The sequence below is a fragment of the Papaver somniferum genome, chromosome 3, assembly GCF_003573695.1.
Source record: "Papaver somniferum cultivar HN1 chromosome 3, ASM357369v1, whole genome shotgun sequence".
Classification (NCBI taxonomy): domain Eukaryota; kingdom Viridiplantae; phylum Streptophyta; class Magnoliopsida; order Ranunculales; family Papaveraceae; genus Papaver; species Papaver somniferum.
The window spans coordinates 201982936-202003536 of record NC_039360.1 but is presented as its reverse complement, the minus strand read 5'-3'; the positions used below and the strand labels follow the sequence as shown (position 1 = coordinate 202003536).

At 35.4% G+C, this 20601-nt stretch overlaps 1 protein-coding gene, 1 long non-coding RNA gene and 1 pseudogene across 2 annotated transcripts; 2 read left to right on the top strand and 1 right to left on the bottom strand.

The window, feature by feature from the left end:
- Positions 1-3718: 3718 nt before the first annotated feature.
- On the top strand, positions 3719-7350 carry LOC113358433. The gene is made up of 5 exons (XR_003364531.1): positions 3719-3930; positions 4038-4109; positions 4198-4276; positions 4364-4518; positions 6436-7350. It is a non-coding gene; the product is annotated as an uncharacterized LOC113358433 (long non-coding RNA).
- Positions 7351-11361: 4011 nt separating this feature from the next.
- LOC113362038 lies at positions 11362-17046 on the top strand (annotated as a pseudogene).
- A 910-nt stretch (positions 17047-17956) lies between these two features.
- Positions 17957-18894, bottom strand: LOC113360536. The gene is made up of 2 exons (XM_026604039.1): positions 18538-18894; positions 17957-18415 (listed from the first exon to the last, which is right to left on the bottom strand). Exons 1-2 carry the CDS (start codon positions 18892-18894, stop codon positions 17957-17959), a joined length of 816 nt encoding a protein of 271 aa, XP_026459824.1.
- Positions 18895-20601: the final 1707 nt, after the last annotated feature.

Below are 20601 nucleotides of genomic sequence, written 5' to 3'. Positions count from 1 at the left end.
TTTGTGATTCCGCAACATCTTGTTTCGCTACCATACGATTAAGATTATTGTGAGGTGATTGATTTATGTAGGTTGTTCTTCGGGAATATAAGACCGGATTATCAATTGGTTCATGTTCACCTTGATTATTATCAAAAGACGGAACAAAAACTTTAGGGTTTTTCTGTGGGAGACAGATTGATCCTTTGACAGACTTGTCTGTATGAGACAGATTTGTTTATTGTCAAAGCCTGCGATTTTAGGTCGCATCAACTCTTAGTTGTGGGTGAGATCAACTAAAGGAATCAAGTGCGCAGTATCCTGCTGGGATAAGAGGCGTAGGGAGTACAACTGTACCTTGGATCAGCGGGGGACTGACTGGGGTTCAACTACAGTCCGGTCCGAAGTTAGCTTTGGAGTAGGCAAGTGTCTGTAGCGGCTTAATACAATGTGTGTTCAATATGGACTAAGTCCCGGGGTTTTTCTGCATTTGCGGTTTCCTCATTAACAAAATTTATGGTGTCTGTGTTATTTCAGTTTCCGCGTTATATTGTTTTATCTTTATAATTGAAATAATACAGGTTGTGCGTTAGATCATCAATTAGAGTAATCCAACCTTTGGTTGTTGATTGTCATTGATTGATCCTTGGATATTGGTCTTTGGTACCAACCAAGTTATTCCTTATGCTTGATTAAAGACTCGCTGGTTTCTATTAGCTCGAGTAAATCAAAACAAGAGAGAGATATTAACTCCTTGAGATACTTTTACCTAGATTAAGTCTGTTGTCTAGTTGATTATCTAGAAAGTATTTCGGAGTTAGTCCATACAGATTGCTAAGAGAAATATTGGGTGGTGTTGTTAGACCCCCGCTTTTTCACCTTGGATAGAATATTTAGTTGAATGTCCTTTTCTCTGATCTCATTCTTAAGAAGATTAGGTTCTGTCTTTAGTATTAACCTATGTGTAGACAGAGATCTTATTGGTCTTAGGAGTTTTACCAACTATTTATCAGATTCTTCCTTTCCATCAGAGATAGACTCAAATGTTTTCGTAACTCTTGGATCATGAGTTAACGAAGTTGTAACATCTTAAACATTTGAGTATTCATACTCTTGCATAACGTTAACCGAATCAATCATAGATTCAATTCGTATAGGTTGGATCGCAACAAACACAAATTGTCAGATCTTTTCGTGTTTTGCCTGCTCTGATACCAATTGAAAAGACGAGGGTACCCAAATACACCACAATTTTAAAATTTTCAACCTATAAGTCCTCTTACCGAAAGTGATTATCTATGGACTGAGTCGAGACAATACAACGAATCGATACTCACACTTTGTGTTATCGTCTATGGATACGAGATCGAGAAAATACAATAATAAAAGTGTGATTACTTGATAATAGGTTCGGACTTAACCAAACTCTATAGGATCAATATCAAGTAATATAGAGTTAACGTTTGTGTAATTTACTTTAAATTATAATAACAACAATTATATTTGCGAAAAACAAAAGTAAATGACACAACAATATTTTGTTATCGGGGAAACCGCAAATGCAGAAAAATCCCGGGACCTAGTCCAGAATTGAATACTCTCATAATTAAGCCGCTATACAAAATCAACCTAACTTCGTATAGTTGAGACCAAGCAACTAAAACTATAGCTCACCTAGTTTCTTCAGTATCCCTGCGCTTCCGACATTCAATAAGTGCACGCACTGGGACAATTCCTTTGGTTCATATTCCAAACAGTAATGGAACAACAAATCTGTTCGGTAACAACTCTATTCAATCTTAGTGATATGAATTAGACAAAGGCTCTTTTGTTTAATCCAATAAACTTTTTTGTCTGGTTTAGATCAATCTATCCAACAACTAGCAAAGTAGAAGAGTTTAGATTATGCAACCAATAATAGGATCTTATCAAGATGCTAAATACTGATGCCAATCTACGCAACTAATCAATCAAATCTCACTACAAGAAAACTTGGCTTTATCGACTATTTTCTTACCAACTACAGTTGTAACAATTCTTCAGCAACAACTTTTCGTAACCAAAACCAACTTCTGTTGGCAGAAACCTCTTATCACCAGTTTTCCAGCAACGATAATAGGTGGAGCTCTTCAGCAGCAATGGTTTAACAACCGAAATATCATATTTGTTGTTATTACCCTATTGGTACCATGATTGGGTAACCAAAATGTACCTTAGAAGGTATGTATTTTTAGTCACTCGTCTTACCCACCAAAACAATATGTTGGTGTATACTTAAACAAACCATCAAATTGTTAGCATTGATAATAGCCTTCAACCGCAAGAGTTTGACAACTACAAAGTACAACAGAAGGTAAATACTTCAAGTTACTACGTTTAGCCGCCAAGTCAATTGTTGGTAGATATTTAGACCAACTCATCAGTTTTTTGGTGTGATTAGTAATTTTTTGTTACCATGATATTTACTACCAAGATTGCTGGTTTATTAAGCCCGTAAAGAAATTAACATTCAAAAGGTTTCTTCTTTTGATTTTTTTTTAACCTTGACGATGCCAAACCATCTAAAGTGATCCAAATACAAAAAAAAAAAAAAGTTACACCATGAAAGTATGATTCCGTTAACTGAAGTGGATTATATTTAACAGCATAGATATCGGTTAGTCATTTGCGACTAAGTCCAAAATTTCTGCATGAAGAAATATCACTACACATGGAAAAAACTTGTAATAAGTCGTTGGTTTTAGAAACTCAAGTTCACATATGTACTGTTGGAAACTTGATCTATCTTAATTCGAAACCCCCTAACTCTTTTATATCTGATTTTCATCAATCGTACTACTTCCAATTCCCAAAATTTATCAAGTGGAATTTATTTTCACAAGATAAGATTTGTACCTAACTCGTTCATTTAAAACTCAAGATCATTCATTCGGTGCCGGAAACTTGATCTATCTTTACACAAAACTAATTGGAGCATGTAACTCTTGATTTTCATTCAATTACATAAGATATGCTTAGAAACATGAAATGGAAAAGGTGGAAATCGTCTCATGGATATCGCAATAGAATGGAAACCAAACCGAAAATCGGTAATTAGGTCAATTCCAAATATCCGATAACTTAATTTTCAATACAGAAAAAAAGAAGCAAAAAATGTCAGTATGTGGTCAAAAATGACAATTTTTTTTTAAAGAAAATGATAAATGATATAACCCTGGACAAAATACAAAGTATTAACCCGGACATCACATACACATGCAATTAGATATAAAGATAATTTAGCTAGATACTGTGTAAAGGTTTGAAGAAAAACATAGATATGCATAAGTAGAAGTCAAAAAACAAGAAGTTCATTTCAGTGTGGATACATGCAATTAGATATAAAGATAAATTAGCTAGATACTGTGTAAAGGTTTGAAGAAAAACATAGATGTGCATAAGTAGAAGTCAAAAAACAAGAAGTTCGTTTCAGTGTGGATTTTCAAAACGACTTGTAGAAGCCAAAAAATTCACCTCTTGTGAAGCAAAATTTTTTTGTTTGGGATTTGTGCTTTTGGTTTCCAAACGCGCTCTAAAACAGCCATCCATCCGTCCATCTACCCACCAATCCTTTACATATTGGATCCAACGATAGAAACAACAGAAATAAAAAGTTTGTCATACGGATCGATAACCTGTCCCAGAAAAACTGCACAAATTCATCCTAGGATACACGTACACCACACACTAGAGACAAACCCTAATCCTTATCTTTTCATTTTGCTCTTATCCTTCTTTCTTTTCTTCCCTCCTCTCACGGCGGCAGAACTCTTACCTTGAATTCTTCTTCTTCCACTCCAAATACACTAACATTACGATTTAAGAAGCTACTGATGATGAAAATCTTAGATCAGTTTCTTAATCTACAACAAATCATGGGGACAAAGTTAAGGAAAAAAAAATACCCCGAAGGTAATTCATTCAATCCCTTCACTCTCATTTTTCTTTTCTTTTCTGATTTTAGAATTACAAATCAAGTGCTTTGATTAACTATGTTTTTGCTTTGGCGTTGGATTTAGGGTTACAGCTTAGGGCTTGTTTTGTTTTTGGAATCACTGAAGTTTTATTAGTCATCAACTACCAAACCAAATGTAAAACTCATCTTTCAAATCCCTTCTTGACTGTGCTCCAGTGTGATGCAATTGGGGCTTACTTTGATTAATTGGTCTGATTTTGCAGGTGATGCTCAAGTTGTTGAAAGGTTTTGAGCCAAAGCTCGGGATCAAGATTACTTGTTCTCAAGAGAGTCAACCATTAGGTACTGGACCTTTAGATGTTAGATGTTTTTGATTTTATTTTGATTTTTGGTTTAGATCTGATTATTGTTTGGCTTTTGGATGTGTAGGTGGGAAGGGAAGAAGGATTGGAAAATTGATTTCTGCAGCACAGCAGAGGTTTATGTTTCCAGAGAACAGTGTTGAACTTTTTGCTGAGAAAGTGATAATAATGAAGAGAGGATATGAATCAACTTCTAATCAAGGCAAAGGACAGATCATGATGGTAATCCTTTTCAGTGAAATACTCTAATTAAAACTTTTTTTTACCAATTATTTACTGTAAATTGTTTGACTATATTTTTATTACCAATCTTATAATTAGTAAAGCGTAACAACAAAATTGTGATGCATTGTTACATTTGATCTCACATGATATATTGATTAGTGTGAGTATGATAGTTAGCTATTGATTTGGGTCTTGTCTTTCCAGTTTTATGTTAGTAACTAAACTTGAATAAATCTAATATTTACCTTCTAGAGAGGTTCAGCCAACATAACTAAACTGTTATTGTTTTTATAGTTTCAATTTTGCTGGGTATAATGGGTCTATGTAAGTATTAACTATTAAGTAGAATTTGGTTTTCTACTGCAGTGTTCTTGTCATTGTCCGGCACACCACATTGTATCTATAATGTTAGTGGATTCCCTTTCCTTACAAACTTATTATTGGTTTTTATATAAGTGTTAAGCAGAAGTTAATTTTTGCATTGCAGTGTTCTTTTCATTGTCTCGTAGAACACATTGTAATTATAATGTTAACCGCTCTTTCTCTTCTTTACATGTTTTTTAGCTAGATTTAGTTAGATGTTCATTTCAAAATAAAAAGAATAAGGTACCAGTTGCAGGTTATGCCTGAACAACCTTAAATTTTTCGCTCTCCGTGTTAATATCCTGAGTTCACCATTGTTTGGTCTAGAAGGAATTCCGTTGATTATGGCTGTTTTAGGGATTGCTAGTGGTTCAGTTGCTGAGGGCTCTTTGTTGCATTTATCATTAACTCATATTTTTTGACTGGCTGATTGCTAGATTAGCCCCATTGGTTTTGGCCACAAGCTGATGTAGAAATTATGAACTCTTGAATGAATATATAGTTGAGCTTTGGCATGATTTTTGCTTTATCATTTTTGTTTATTAATTTACACAGCTTTACCCCTAGGTTAGATATCTGGATGCTAGCCTGATAACCCTCTCAACTGTGACTGTGATTCTCAAGTTAGAAGTATTTTACTAGTTGGTTGGATATTACCTTTCACTATTTGCCTGATAAGTATATGGGGGCTTCAATTGTTGGGACAAGAATAAAAGATAAAGACTCAGGGTTTGTACAACAGTCTTTGTGGTTTTCTTACTTTGATCTTATATTGTCACCAATGTTTTTAAATATGACCTGTTCATGTTAGAATAAAAGTTGTGAACATAACATGTATGACTTTCTGAATCTGCGCTGGTTTCGTAGACTTTTGTTTTATCTTCCTGTAATCTTCAAAGTTGTTGCAGCTGTAGTCAAGAGAATTATAAGAAAACAGATGTTCTGTAGAAGGAAGTTGTTTTTTTTTTTTTTGTTGGAGGCATGTTTATTGGGGTGTAATTAACTCAGGTGTATCATGTGTGCAGAAAATAACTGAACATTAGCTAAGGATCATGTTTGCATATTGCATGATCAGTGTCAGGAACTAGTTAGATAGCTATCTTCTTAAAAAGTCAATGGCCGTGGCGTTAGATAGCTAAGTGAAGGAATGAGTTTCATGTTTCTGAACCTGCACATGTTACACTTATTTCCTAACAAATAACTCTTTATCGTTATCCAGGCGATGTTTGGTGAATAATTCTGTTGGACCTATTCCTTGCAGCGCATTTAACAGCAATGGTCCAATAGATCGATGTATATGCAATAAGCTACTCTAGGGCAGTACTCAATGAGGGTTTAGATTCTTTTTCAATTGAACTTTATATGCCTCATGTTTGGTGTAGGTTATGGACACCGTTTCAAATACTGGCACTCATCGTTCAGTTAATATACTCATCGTTCTGTTAATATGTTAGAAGTGTTAGATTATCGTCACAGGGGACTTCCCTGATATAACTATGAACTTGTTGTTCAATCAAGACTTACATTTTCCTTTCCGTGTTGTGTGTATAGGTGTGTTATGACTGGGTGCAGAAAATTACAGGCCATCTACTGCTAAGTCGTTGACCATTTTCCAACTCGCAAAGTGAAGTTATATAGACAAAGATGTAGGATGTGGAGGATGGAAGAGAAAGAAGTTCAACGTTTTGATTGACCAACTCGTGATATGCCAGTGTAAGTAACTCATTTAATCTAGCATGGAACAGTATTACGAAAGGTCCAAAACTTCTCGGAAGTTCTTAGAGCAAATCCTATGGGTAGTGTCACTCTTTCATTTGAAAGAGTGCACTACCAATTTGAGCAAATTAGGGTCTCCAATGGGTAGGCTTCGACCCACTTTTCCCCCAAATCCTTTCAGACACTCGTTCATATGAACGAGTGGTTGGGAGTTTCACACTAGACGGGGTACTATCCCCCGTCGGGAAAAAGAAAGCTTTTAGCACAAAACGGGGGACAGTTCCCCTTTAAAACTTTTTTTTTTCGCTTTATTTTTTTTTGACGGGGGGGGGGGGGGACTATCACCCGTCCATGTAGCTTTTTTTTTTTAGTTTTTTTTGTTTGATGGGAGATTGTCCCCATCAAAGAAGATTTTTTGTCTAAGAAGATTTTTTTTTTTTTTTGGACGGGGGACATAACAGTCCCCGTCTAGTCCAAAATCCATTTTTTTTAATTAAACGTGAGACTGTCTCCCGGATAGCGTCTTTTTTTTGTATTTGCCCATAGTAGCTTCACTCATTCATATGGGCGAGTAGTCTTTCATGTGAACTAGTAGTCTCCAAATGGAGACTACCCATAGGATCTGCTCTTAGTACATGTTTTAGTTTGGGATGTAAAGTTTTATGGAGTATGATTTTGGTATGTACAGTTTCGTCTGGTGTTATGTTATAATTGAAAAATATTTTGGATGTTAATGACATTTAAATTGAACTAAATTTAGGAGAGCACGTTCATTTATTTTCCTTTTTTTTTTTTGAAATTATATAGATGCGACTTAAGGGGGTGGGATCGGCTCACAGACTTTAAATGACAGAGTCTATCACAAACTTACCTAGCCAATAGATCTAATAAGTTTGAACGGCTGAGATAAAATGAAGAAACATGTGGGTTTATTGATTGATCCACGACCCATTTTAATTCCATCAACTTTGCTCTCTAACTTTCTCTTTCTTCTGGTTATTCTGTCCTACTACAAATCTAGTTACTTAGTACAGAGTAAAAGTTAAATCCTTCAGTCGAGACATGTAGCGGTTACAACCCTTCGCCAACACCACAAAAACTAAAATCTAGCAAGTTAAATCCTTCAGCGGGTGACAACGTTTTATAATTAGCCACCTCTACCAACAATGTACAGTCTTTAGCAGCCACCATTTCTGAACATTTCAGCAGCGAATGCTTTATGTACTTTACCAACGAGACCCAGTTGTTATTAAATATTTATACCCACTGAAACTTTTGTCGCTTCATTGTAGTCAAAAGATATCTATTCCAGCAACATGGATGCTACACGTCTTTAGCAAATAAGTCTTTAACAACAGAGCATGTCTGTTGCCATGTTGGTTGCTGCATAACTCCAACCACTAAAAGTGGCCCTGTACCCACCTAACGTGCATAGTCGCTAATGCCAAATTTTCTTGTTGTTATATCAAAGATAAACTGATTATAATTGGATCCCAGCCGATCAAGTTTTGTGCACACCAAAGATTATGAACCGAAATCAGAAATCTTTTTTGTCTTCAAATCTTCTTAAATCTTCAATAAACACCTGCACACCACAACTTGAATCTCTTGTGATCAATCATGCATAGAACAGAGTGTTAACAATGGATTATCACAAGACGTCTTTAGATCTACAAACAGTTCTAAAGATCACGTCAACACTTCGATCTAGTTTGAGTGAATCTTATATCAGAAGAGAAGATTCTCAAGAATAAACAAACTAGGTGCAATCAAAGTTCAACAACCGTTAGTCAATCAAATCAAGTCAAATCGAAAACTAATAATACTGCAATTATCTAGTTTGCCACCAACGGTGCTCGTAGAGCTTCTTGATCCTAAAGAAGTCTTTAAACGAGCGGTCGTAAGAGATTTCGCCTAATTAGGGTACTTTCCTCTCTGAATAGACGACTCCACCAGTAACAACACAACAAGGTAGTTTTGCTGGCTCTTAAGATAATTTGCTCGAAATGCAAACTTGGGTATTTATAGACCAAGGAAGTTTGGACACCAAGGAATTTCCAATATAGAAAATATTCTCAAGATATGCAATATATTTCCAAATTCGGTTTTCATAGTTCCTAGAAATGCTCTGTCCAATATTAATCGAAATCCTACTAGAAAATTTCCAATTAGTAAATGCACATTACCAATTTTTATTTTCCAGAGATGCATTTTAGTTGCTAGTAATTAAAAGCATATAAAATTAACAACCTTAATTAAAAGATTCTCAACTTATTTCGATCCGGGATCTCCTTGAGTTATTAAGGAATATCTTTGAACAATAAAAGAAGAGTTACTAAACATGTTCAAAGTATGTCGACATCTAATTTCTTTGTAAATCCTCTTTCATATTTACAATCTTTGAACCGATTATACCATACTTCCAAACAAGTTTAGAACTGGTTCATCTGATCTCCAAGAACTATGTGATTGATCAAATTAACACACTAATCATGGGTTTACGGTTCCACCAAACACAAGGATCGGTTCTACCTTAATATGGTTACTGGGACCGGTTACATCAGTTACCAAATTGGTTACATCAATTACCAGGACCTGTTACCATATTCTCATGGTATTACTTGTGATCGGTCACACCAGTTACCAAGAGCGGTTACACTTATTACAAGGATCGATTACACACTATTTTGTGATCGGTCACACCAATTACTAGGATCGGTTACACCAATTACTAGGATCGGTCACACCAATTACAAATATCGATCATACCATCTTAGGTGATTACTTAGGATCGATTACTCTAATAAAAGTCATACCAATAGATAAGTCAGGCACTGTGAATATTTTTACCAAGATACATAATAAATTATGATCGGTTCTACTAATCACACATATTGGCAATCCAAAGATATGCAATGAATAACAATACCAATAAGCCTAGCGATTTCACTTTCGATTCATAAAACAAGTTCATGAATGTACTTCCTTTAAACAAATGTAAACATTGTTTCCTAAGACAAAATCTTCACCCATACGCATACACATAATCACAATAACATTCATACGATTATGTCGATGTCTTATATAGGAAGTTCAAAAGATAAATGTTATACTTCGTATTGTAATTCCTTAACACTATGTCTACTAGAGTATAATCATTCACAGCTTCGCAGTTATGTTTTCAATATAGCACGACTTGAAAGATACGTTGGGAATGAAATAGTTCAAGTCAAAATATTACTAACCCCAAGAGGAAGGATGATGTCGTCGATGTAGCTTGTTACCTCTTCACATTCTTCAAGTCTTCGAGTAATACTTGTATGTCTCATTATCCCAATTTTTCTAGCCTAACCTATACGAAGTTGTCTCTAGTACATAATCAAACGACTCTTAAAATTGAATTTTGATTCACTAAAATATGACAACCAAACTTGACATACCAACGCTTGGTGGGTTCAACCGAGCTATGCTCTAACAAAGGTGATTAAGTGTAGAAAATAATTAATAACGAACCAGGTTCAAAACAATTTTCTTTACAAAAAGAATTAAGTACAAGACTTTTTTGATTAAAATCAAAGCACCAATAAAAAAATATTCTTAGTTTTTTCCTAAAAAGTTTTTTCCTAAAAATGTTTCTCTAATTCATGAGATGCCAATTTTGCTCCGATCTTTCTACCAATCTTTCTGGTTTTGATCCTTACATTCATGAGATCAAGAGTCAAAAAGTAGGGAAGAAATGACATAATATACGTTTGGTAAAAGGAAGATTTAAAATATTTGTTCATGTACGGAAAACGTCAAACATATTTTAGGGTTAGGGAGGTTAATGGAGGCTAAAAACGATAATATGCTAACATCACATCTCTAAGATCCGGCGGTATTGGGGCTGTTAGATGATCTTTGATCTAGCAGTGCGAGATCAAAAAAATTTCCTAAAACATGAACAACAATTGAAAACGCTGGCATAAATAAATAAATTTTCTTTTCTTAAAATATATAAATAATATTATTAGAGAAAACGATTATTACATGAAACTAGTTGGAAGCCTAACAAGCTAAGCTCCGACGATATACTACTATATTAATTGAACAGGTTGTTGTACTAGCCTACCAGCGAGCCTCATGGGTAACCTAGCCAAAGGAGCCGAAGCAAATGGGGACTGAGATTGTGTCACAAGGGGGCAAACTAACTCTACCTTCCATGTTAAGTTCTGCAATATTACGCCATTGGGGGCTCGAACCTGGGACCTCCTGGAACGCATGAAACTTTGGGAAACGAGGATGACCAGCTGAGCTAGGTGCCCGTTCTTTTTTAGTTTTTTTCTTTTTGGGTCCCCCACCCCAATATCGTCCATCTCGGTAAACTTATCCCGACCATCTCGACGGAGATTATCGGCCAAATACCGTATCGACGATATAGCATGTTTCGTCTCGGTTGAGCATCGAAATCAGTATTATCGGCAATATCTTAGCCATTTCGACCGATATTAACTACATTGCTCCGTGCATTTTTTTTTGTTGGTGTGTGCGCGTGTTTCTAAGGCCTGTATGGGGTAACGCATAGGTGAACAATTTCCCCGTGAAGGAAACCGCTATGGAAACCATTCACTAAACTAAATTGTTATTACGTCTCATAACAACTTCATTCCGACTTCAACTGCATCTACGTGGCTCTAAGAAGTTCCCGCTAGATCAAAAGTAACTACCAAAGTGGGGGGTCCTTGAAAGATGAACGGTTCTGAAAACAACTTAAATCTTCATTTTCTGAAACACTGCAAAACTTCTTCTTTCCCTAAAAGTTAAATTATCTTTTTACCCGATATGTGAGATGAAGAAAATTCGAGATACCCACATAAATATCATAGCTAAGGATGATGCTAACAATAAAATTAAGGAAGGTGATTGTAAGATAAACAGAAAGAATTATTACGAGCTATCTTCGTCTTTGATGTTTTCTCTCTGGTGTTTTGTATTTTTGTTCTACTCTCGATTTGGTCATAGCCATGAAAATGGAGGTACACATTTTCTTCATTGTTCATTTTCTATAATGCCCATGCATGTTTTCTTTTCTAATGTATTTTTTGTTTAGAGATTTCATATGCTGGTTTCCACCATGAATCTAATTATATACCCATTATTTCTGATCATAAGTAAACCGTTTTCTTCATGTTTCTACAGTTTCTTAGATTTAGTATCACACTGAAGCACAATTTATCCCCGGACAAACTCTCTGATCGTTTTTCATTTAATTTTTGACACATTGTTCCATCTTATGAATTCCGCTACTAAATAAATAAATAATGTAAAAAATATTGGTGCTAGCAAGAAATTAGAGAAAAGAACGTAAACTACATGTTTGTAGCAATGTTCTAAAACTATGCATTTGAGAATAGAAGCTGCATATTGATGTTGAAGTTTTTTTACACCCGAAGAAGGAATGCTGCTCAGTTTATCCTTTGGAAAATTTCTTGTTTGGTCCTAAGCCCATAAGGTTATTTATAGCAGGGTCCAACTAGATTTTACTCTTATTCTAAGGTCCAAAGTTATTTGAAAACATGAAAATGACTAATATACCCCACTGTTTAAGTACGTGTGAAATAACATACTTCTACCAAATCGGGATTTTATTTATCTGGTGGTCCAAATTTAATTAAAACATATAAAGGACCATAGATTTGAGTACATATCTGCTACATTGTTTACAAATTTGAGTACATATCTGCCACACTGCTTACAAATATGAGTACATATCTGCTACACTACTTAGGAATCTGAGTACTCCTCAATTCACTTTACTTTATTGCAGCACCAGCACCTCTGCAGTCAACCATTCACCACTGCCTTCAGCTCCATCTTCTCAGTAATCTTCTATCTTGCTGCATCACAATCTTCTTAGCTTAAACCACAACTGCAACAGCTACATCAACACCATTGTCATTTCAATTCAGCTGCAACACAGACTTGTTCTTCTTCCCTGTTTAAACAGCACTACCATCTTCATAAACCCATTGAGACGAACATCTCATCCACTGATTTTGTTCACAGTAATCACCACCTACAATTCCTCCTCTATCTCATATGTATCTTCAGTTTACATCAGCAACCCAACCTTCTATGTTCCTCCAAATCCATTTGCAGCACACCTTCTTTCAAACACACATCACAACCAATTTGTAACTTCATCAAGACCACCACCAATTTCACAAGCTTGCAAATCTGAACCAACAACAACTCCTGTTCCTATCATTCAAAATCTGTCATTTCTTGCAATAAGTTCTGAACTGCAACTCCAGATCATCTCCATATCCAATTCCAATACTGAATCAAACGTAACAAAGAGCATCTATTTCAGTATTTCATATACGTACTGAATCAAACATAACAAGGAGCACTTCCTATCAGTATGTGATATATGTACTGAAGATTCATGAACTACAAATCAACAGTATGACAACAACAGGTGACAGATGTATGAAAAATAAGAGAATCGAAAGAGATATTACAGTATTTCACATAAGTACTGAAGGGTAAGACTAAAAAAGGAGCAAAAACACAGCAAATAGCACTTCCTATCAGTATTATACATACATACTCATGGATCGAACCAAAAAAATTGGAAAAACTTCAAATAAAACAAAATTAGAAGAGTTTTGTATCAGTACGCCATATATGTACTGTCAATTCATACACGAAAAACAACTGTAACAAACCTAAAAACCATAAAAGCGTCAATCAAATCGATTTGATTATCAAAATACAATCAAAAAAACAAATCAAAAGAAGAAAAACCGAACAAAATAATCAAACAAGATGATTAGAAAGCATACCTGGAAACATAAAACAAATATTCTCCTCGTAAATCATAACGATGCACCATCTTGTTCTTCTTCATTCAAAATAAGCTAGGTTTCTGTCGATGCAGGATATACGTACTGTTGTTTCATACAAAAAAACAAATCTAAAAACAACAAAATGGAACTAGTATGATCAAATCTAATAACGAAATGAACCAAAAACGTGATTATTCACCTAGATCTAGTAAATAATCAAGAAATCAAACATGGAGATCAAAATCTTAATCAAACACCACAAGGATTAGACAAAAAAAAAAACAGTTTGTATGAGTATGCCACATATGTACTGCTGATTCATGAACTAAAAAATAATTGTATGTAAAGAATCTATCAAAATAACATAATCGAGAGAGTCTTATTTCAGTATCGAAGATATATACTTATGAATCAAACAACAACAAGTGATAAAACTAAGAACAAGACAGAATCAAAAGTAATTTGTATCAGTATGCAACATATGTACTGTTGGATAATACCCCTGAAACAACAAACAAGCACGATTTTGATAAATAAAGAAGCGAAAACAACAAGATAATCAAATCGAAAGTTCAAATATGTTAAAAACATCATAATCTAACCAAAAAATTGAATAATTACGATCAAGATTCATAAAAAACAAACCAAAACAAAAATAAACGCAAAAAACAAACAAAAAACGAAACAATAAAGTGAAAACGTAATCAAAAGAAGAAAAACCGAACAAAATAATCAAACAAGATGATTAGAAAGCATACCTGGAAACAGAAAACAAATATTCTCCTCGTAAATCATAACGATGCACCATCTTGTTCTTCTTCTTCTTCTTAAAAGTAGACTAGGTTTCTGTCAGTACGGGATATACGTACTGTTGGTTCATACACAACAATCAGCTGCATGTCAAAAATAATTAACGAATCCGTGAAAAAACAGTATTGAAACACTTCTATTTCAATATTCCATATATGTACTTCTGAATCAAATAAAAAAAGGTCTTCAAAACTAGGTTTCTATCAGTACTGCAGATACGTACTGTTGGTTCATACACAAAAATAAATCGAAACACATCTAAAACCAACAAAATGAAACTGATATGATCAGATCTAGTGAAGAAATTGACAAAAAACATGATTATCCATATAGATCTGAACTATTTTTTAATAAAATAAAATAAACAATCAAACAAGGAGATCAAAACATAATCAAACATCCATTAAACGATTAATATTAGAAGCCCTAAAATAAACATTACTAGATGAAAATTGATTATAAAAAAAAACTAGACTAACATCAACAGTAAGAAAATCAACCTATATATCTTGCAAAAATCTTCATCGGAGGAGTTCTTCTATAATATACAAAACAATAGCTTTGGGATCGAATTGGCGACTCAATTAACGAAATCAAAAAGATCTCCAGCGTGAAAGCTTCTTTGGAGCAAAACCAAAAATTGAAAGAGAAGGTGACGATAAGAACCAGGAGATTAAATATCTAGAGGTGAAAGGTTAATTTGGGAATTTCGAAATTACGCATTACCGGCCCCGCACGTGTACCGGACCAGGGGATAAAATTTTTGGTCCAATTTTCTCTTTTTCCTTTTATTATGGACCTCTGGTTACTGGACTTTAGTGGGTGGACCTGCCATTAACTAAGACTACCATAACAGTACCTATTGGTAATTCCTACTTATCCTTTCTACTACTACTACAATGACAATTTGGCGAATCATGATTTTGTCTCTGCAGATCCTAACTTCTCCATTCGGGAAAAAAACAAATTAGAAGAGATAGTATGGAGTTTTCTAGGTAATTATTCAGCCATAGAGTGCAAGACTCATCCACAACTGCGACAACACAATGCTAGTAAAATAGTGCAAGAACAGAATAATGATAGAGCTTCTAGATCAACTTATCTTGGTCTCGATGAATTCCGGACCAAAGCAATGCAAGCAAAAGTAGAAGAAGTAGATTGTCAGCTTGGAAACATTACCCATCGGCTTGAGCCTGATGGAACAGAGTACAACTACGCATCTGCTTCTAAGGGAGCGAAAGTCTTAGGTCATAACAAAGAAACAAAAGGTGCAAGTAATATCCTTGGGAAGGATCAAGATAAATATTTACGAAATCCATGTTCCGTCGGAGATAAATTTGTTGTCATCGAGCTCTCAGAAGAAACACTTGTTGATGCAATCAAGATAGCTAATTTCAAGCACCATTCTTCTAATTTCAAGGATTTTGAATTTTCCGGCAGTTTGACATATCCGACGGAGACATGGACTCCACTAGGGAAATTTGTAGCTGCAAACGTCAAACATGCGCAGAGGTTCATGCTGACTGAACCCAAATGGGTAAGGTACTTGAGGTTGAAGTTGCTTAGTCACTATGGGTCAGAGTTCTATTGTACGTTGAGTATATTAGAGGTTTATGGCATTGATGCAATCGAGAGGATGCTTGAAGATCTCATTGTGGTTTCCCAAGGGACAGTCCCTAATTGTCAGGAAATCCATCCTTGGGACCGGAAGAGGGTTCATTTGATAACGAGCGATCTGTTCAAGTTTCTAATGGGGTTGGTTCTTCTAGTAAAGGTAACGAAAAGGTCGAGGAAGAGCAAAAGGACTATAAGGAGAGCGGCAAAACTGCACCCTTGAAAAAAATGGTCTCTAATCATGTAACCGAAGTTAGGCAGCCAAATGGGAGAGTGCCTGGTGATACTGTTCTAAAGATCTTAATGCAAAAGGTTAGGTCATTAGAGGTGAACTTATCAGTTCTACAAGAGTATATCAAAGAACTAAATAGGAGGAATGAGGATGTTTTGCCAGAACTTGAAAAGGAGTTAACTCGGAGTTCTTTGCTTCTGGAGAAAGCTAATTTCGAAATCAGAGCTCTAACTGACTGGAAAGAGGCTACGGTAAGAGAACTCTTCATTCCTGGTGATTTTGAGAATGTTCACAAGGTAATGAAATTCCTATATTCTACGGGTGTTTAGGCTGTTGCTTTCTTTTCATTAGGAGAGAGCACATATTGATCTGGCCTCGTGGAAATCTGTCGTAACATCTGAAGTAGATATATTAGTCAGAGAAAATGCCATGCTCAGGTATGTTCAAACTTCATTCACTCCTGCCAAAAATATTTGACATCTCTTTTGCATTTTGAGTTCTGATTTTCACATATATATTGATCACGGCAGATTGGACGTTGAAAGGGTTTTAAAAGATCAAGCAAGTTTAGCAAACAAAGAAGTTGCCGTGCTAGCAGTGAGTTTTTTCTTTGCGTGTGTCGCAGTTCTCAGGCTAGTTTCTGAGCAAGTCTTAATGTATTTTAGTGACTTCAATAATAAGTCTCGGTCAATTCGCAGAGCAAGTTCAGGCTGGGTTTTAATTTTAGTTAGCAGTAGTTTAACGACATTCATCACCTTACTCTACAGCTAAAATTCCATCTCTTTATAATAGTCGGCTGTACTCAGCTTGTGACATACCTTTGTGAGGTTTATTTAGTCAAATCTCAGTGTCAGTGAGTGATTGAAAACATGTTGGTCTCGGTATAACTCTGCTGATAAGATGAAATGAAGCAATTTCAGAGAGAGCAAAAAAATTGTTAATATACTTATTATTTTGTCATTAGTTTTCGTTTTGATCAAAAAACAAAATCTTGGAGTCGAAGCAAAGATTCATCAGGAATTTTTTCTTCTTTTTTTGGTCCAAACCGTATGTTGATAGCTTGCAACGAATATTGAAGTAGCGTCAGGCAAAACGTATGTCAACCAGGAGGAGAAAAAATGGGCTGAAAGAAACACAATTCCAATAAACAAGAATGAATATGTCCCACTTTCACTAATTTGTTTGGATCTATCTCATGACGGAAAAAGAAATTAAAAAATCTATCCTAGTAAGAGAAGAAAACCGGTAACTAGGTAATATCCCACATGTGTGGAACAACAAGTGTTGTGATGTTACATTTCTGCCCTTATCGTTCACCCAACAGTGAGTTGAGTTTACTGATGGCATCCAAGCAAGTAACAGGTTGGTGTAACCTCGATTCTTACCATCTTCTTTGGAGGACTATTATAACAATACTAACCACGATCTGATAATAAAACCATCTTCTCCCTGATTTCATTATTAAGCCCCAAAACAATATGCCCGTGATTGAGACTAAGATTAGGGATCAACAACCTTAATCCTTTGATTGGGTTGAAAGTACTGATATTGATTGTTATACATAGTTCTACAACAAATATGCCCACCTTCGATTGTTTTTTTTTTGATGCCAAAGAGAAATTTTATTAACTTAAGGTGCTACCAAGGTCAGACAAAAGACAGCCTTCAATAATGTCAGGTGGTTTATCCCACCATATCCTAGAAATACCAAATTTCCTGCTAAACTTCGCAAGTTTGTCAGAAGGCTTATTACATACTCTAGAAATGAAATTACATTCCCATTGTGGGATTTTTTTAGGTTCTCTAAAGCGTCTAACAGAATGACTTCGTTTTCCCAGGCTATGACTGGAGCAGAATTCTTGATGTAACCTTAAATCCCTTGTAGATCAGTCTCAAAAACTATATGCGAGTGATGTAGCTTCAGACTCCAGTTCACTGCCTCCGAGAATGCTAGACATTCTGCCTCTTCAGAACCCTTTATTCTTGCATAACATTTGGATTTGCATCCCCTCCAGTTGCCTGCATAGTCACGCAAAATAAGAGCAATTCCTGTTAGTCCCGTGTTTTTGTTAAAAGAAGCATCACAATTCATGGAAAGAAAAGGATATGCAGGGGGTTTCCATAAAGGTTTATTAATTCTAATCATCATGTCACTATGTTTGCTGGTCATAGCGACAGTATAGAGATTTTCAATGTAGTTGGCAAAGCTCAGTGCTTTTCTGGCAGTAGCAATGGGATCGACTTTCTTGTTTTGGAATATAACTTCGCAGCGCTCATTCCATATGGTCCATGAAACAATCATGGCAGTATTTATCCATTTGAAATGATCCTGCATCAGGATCATCCAGTACTCAAACAAGGAATCAATATCAGCAAAGCCACCTGTTAAAATGGATCCACCTCCAGGGACTTGCATCCAGACAACTTTCGAAAATTGACAGTGAAGAGTACATGCATGAAGGATTCATCAGTTTGGTTGCAGAAAGGGAAAATCTGATTTATGGATCCACCGTTTCTTGAGACTCTGACTCTTGATGGAAGGGAATCAGATAAGCATTTCCACCAGAAATGTTTCACTCTCGGCCAGGTATTAATATCCCACAACTGCTTCCATCTGACATTAGTATGTTGGATAGTTGTTGACACCTGTATAGCTCCCAAACTCTCCTCATGCAGCTTGTTATATGTGGATTTTAAGGTGAAGATACCATTCTTTGTTAAATTCCATATAAACTTATCATCAGCTACTAATGGAATTCTCATATCACCTTCGATTGTTTCCCTAGAAAATACGCCTACCACATTCATTTAATTTCATAGAATCAAATTTTGTCCCGTTTCCGGACATGTATCGCGCCTGGAATCAATCCAATGACTAGTCGAATTCCAACTATATAGTTACAGATGTTTAATTATGTTGCGATACCAATTTCTTTGTCGTAGTGTCATCTTGGTGCTTCTATGTATCCCCACTAGAGCACAAAATCCCAATTTATTTGCAGTTCATGTGAGATATCTCTAAGTCATGGTCTTATTATTTATTTGTCTGAACAATAAGGGCAGAAATGTAAAGTCACAACACTTGTTATCCCACACACGTGGAATATTAAATAGTTAACAGTTTTCTTCTCTCACTAGGATAGATTCCTTAATTTTTGCCGTTATGAGATAGATCCCCAAACGAATTAGTGAAAATGAGACATATTCCCAATTTTTCCAAACAAGAATTGGTAGCATACACTTCTTCTAGAGAACCGTAGTAGCTAAAATTCTAACTCCATTCAACTTGTTTCCTGTGAAGGAGTTCTTTCTCCTTGTTTGTTTTGTTTCCTGCTGTAAATCCCTTTTATTATTCTCGTACTACGATCGATTATATTTCTTGATGATTCTTTTATTTTTTCTTGTTGGGTTGTTGACAAAAAATAATAATCTAAAGGAACTTATGAAAGACATATCAGTGATTTTCATCTTCTCTACAATCTCAAAGTTCATCATCAACTTCAGGGTTTTGATGTTACTCTAATGTTTGGACGGAGGGGCTATCTAGATGCAGATAAGTTCAAGGAGTTCTCCTAGTTTTCCTTTTGTACCATCGTGACCAAAGGCCAATTAAGGTAACAAATACTCTCTCCATCCCATTATTAATTGACCGATTTCAAGTTTACACATTCTTAAAGCAAGGAAGGGAAAAGAGCATTTTCTTTTCTTTACAATGATTTATCTCTCAAACTATCCATGGATGTTCACAAACTTTATACCATTGAAAAACATTTTAAAACACCTACGCAACGAATATAAACATGCCTGTCAAATTATATATATTTCTTATACTAACAAAAATTAATTAAAAGGGTAATTTTAGAAGTATCCTTTAATGAAATAGGTCACCTATTATGGGAAAAAATATGAAAATAAATAGGTCAATTAATAGTGAAACGGAGGGAGTACTTTTTATGTTTTAGATTTTAAGTACATGCACTTGCCCTATTTTTTTCCTTAGTAGTGGTTGTCGTTTTTGTTAAAATTGAAGTCGAGTGCGAGCTATGATGCTGGCGACAGTGGCAAAGGTGATGATGTTAACGATGATAATGTGCCCCTAAATCAACTACTGATTCAGGGTAAATATAGTGAAGCTAAAGGGGACAAGTAAAGGTCCATGTTGTCGTATCAGATGCTTCCGCTGACGAAGAGTATCTTCTTCACGATAGCGATGAAGAAGGCTGAGGTTGAGAAGAAGATCAGAAGGATGGTTAGAAATAGGATCTGGATGGGGACACACTTTGCGAGGGATCATGGATTTATGTTTGGGGGGCTAAAAAATTTTTGTTAACAATCCATGAACCATGAAGTTAAAAGCCTGAAGATACTTAATTCTGGAACAATATGTTTTCTCTCTCATCTATTCTCCAACCCATAGAATTCTTCATCCATGTTAGTGATTAAATCCTTAGTTTTCTAGCCTTAGATCCATAAGATCCTTTAGAAATAGCATCAAAATCATGACATCTGAGCAGC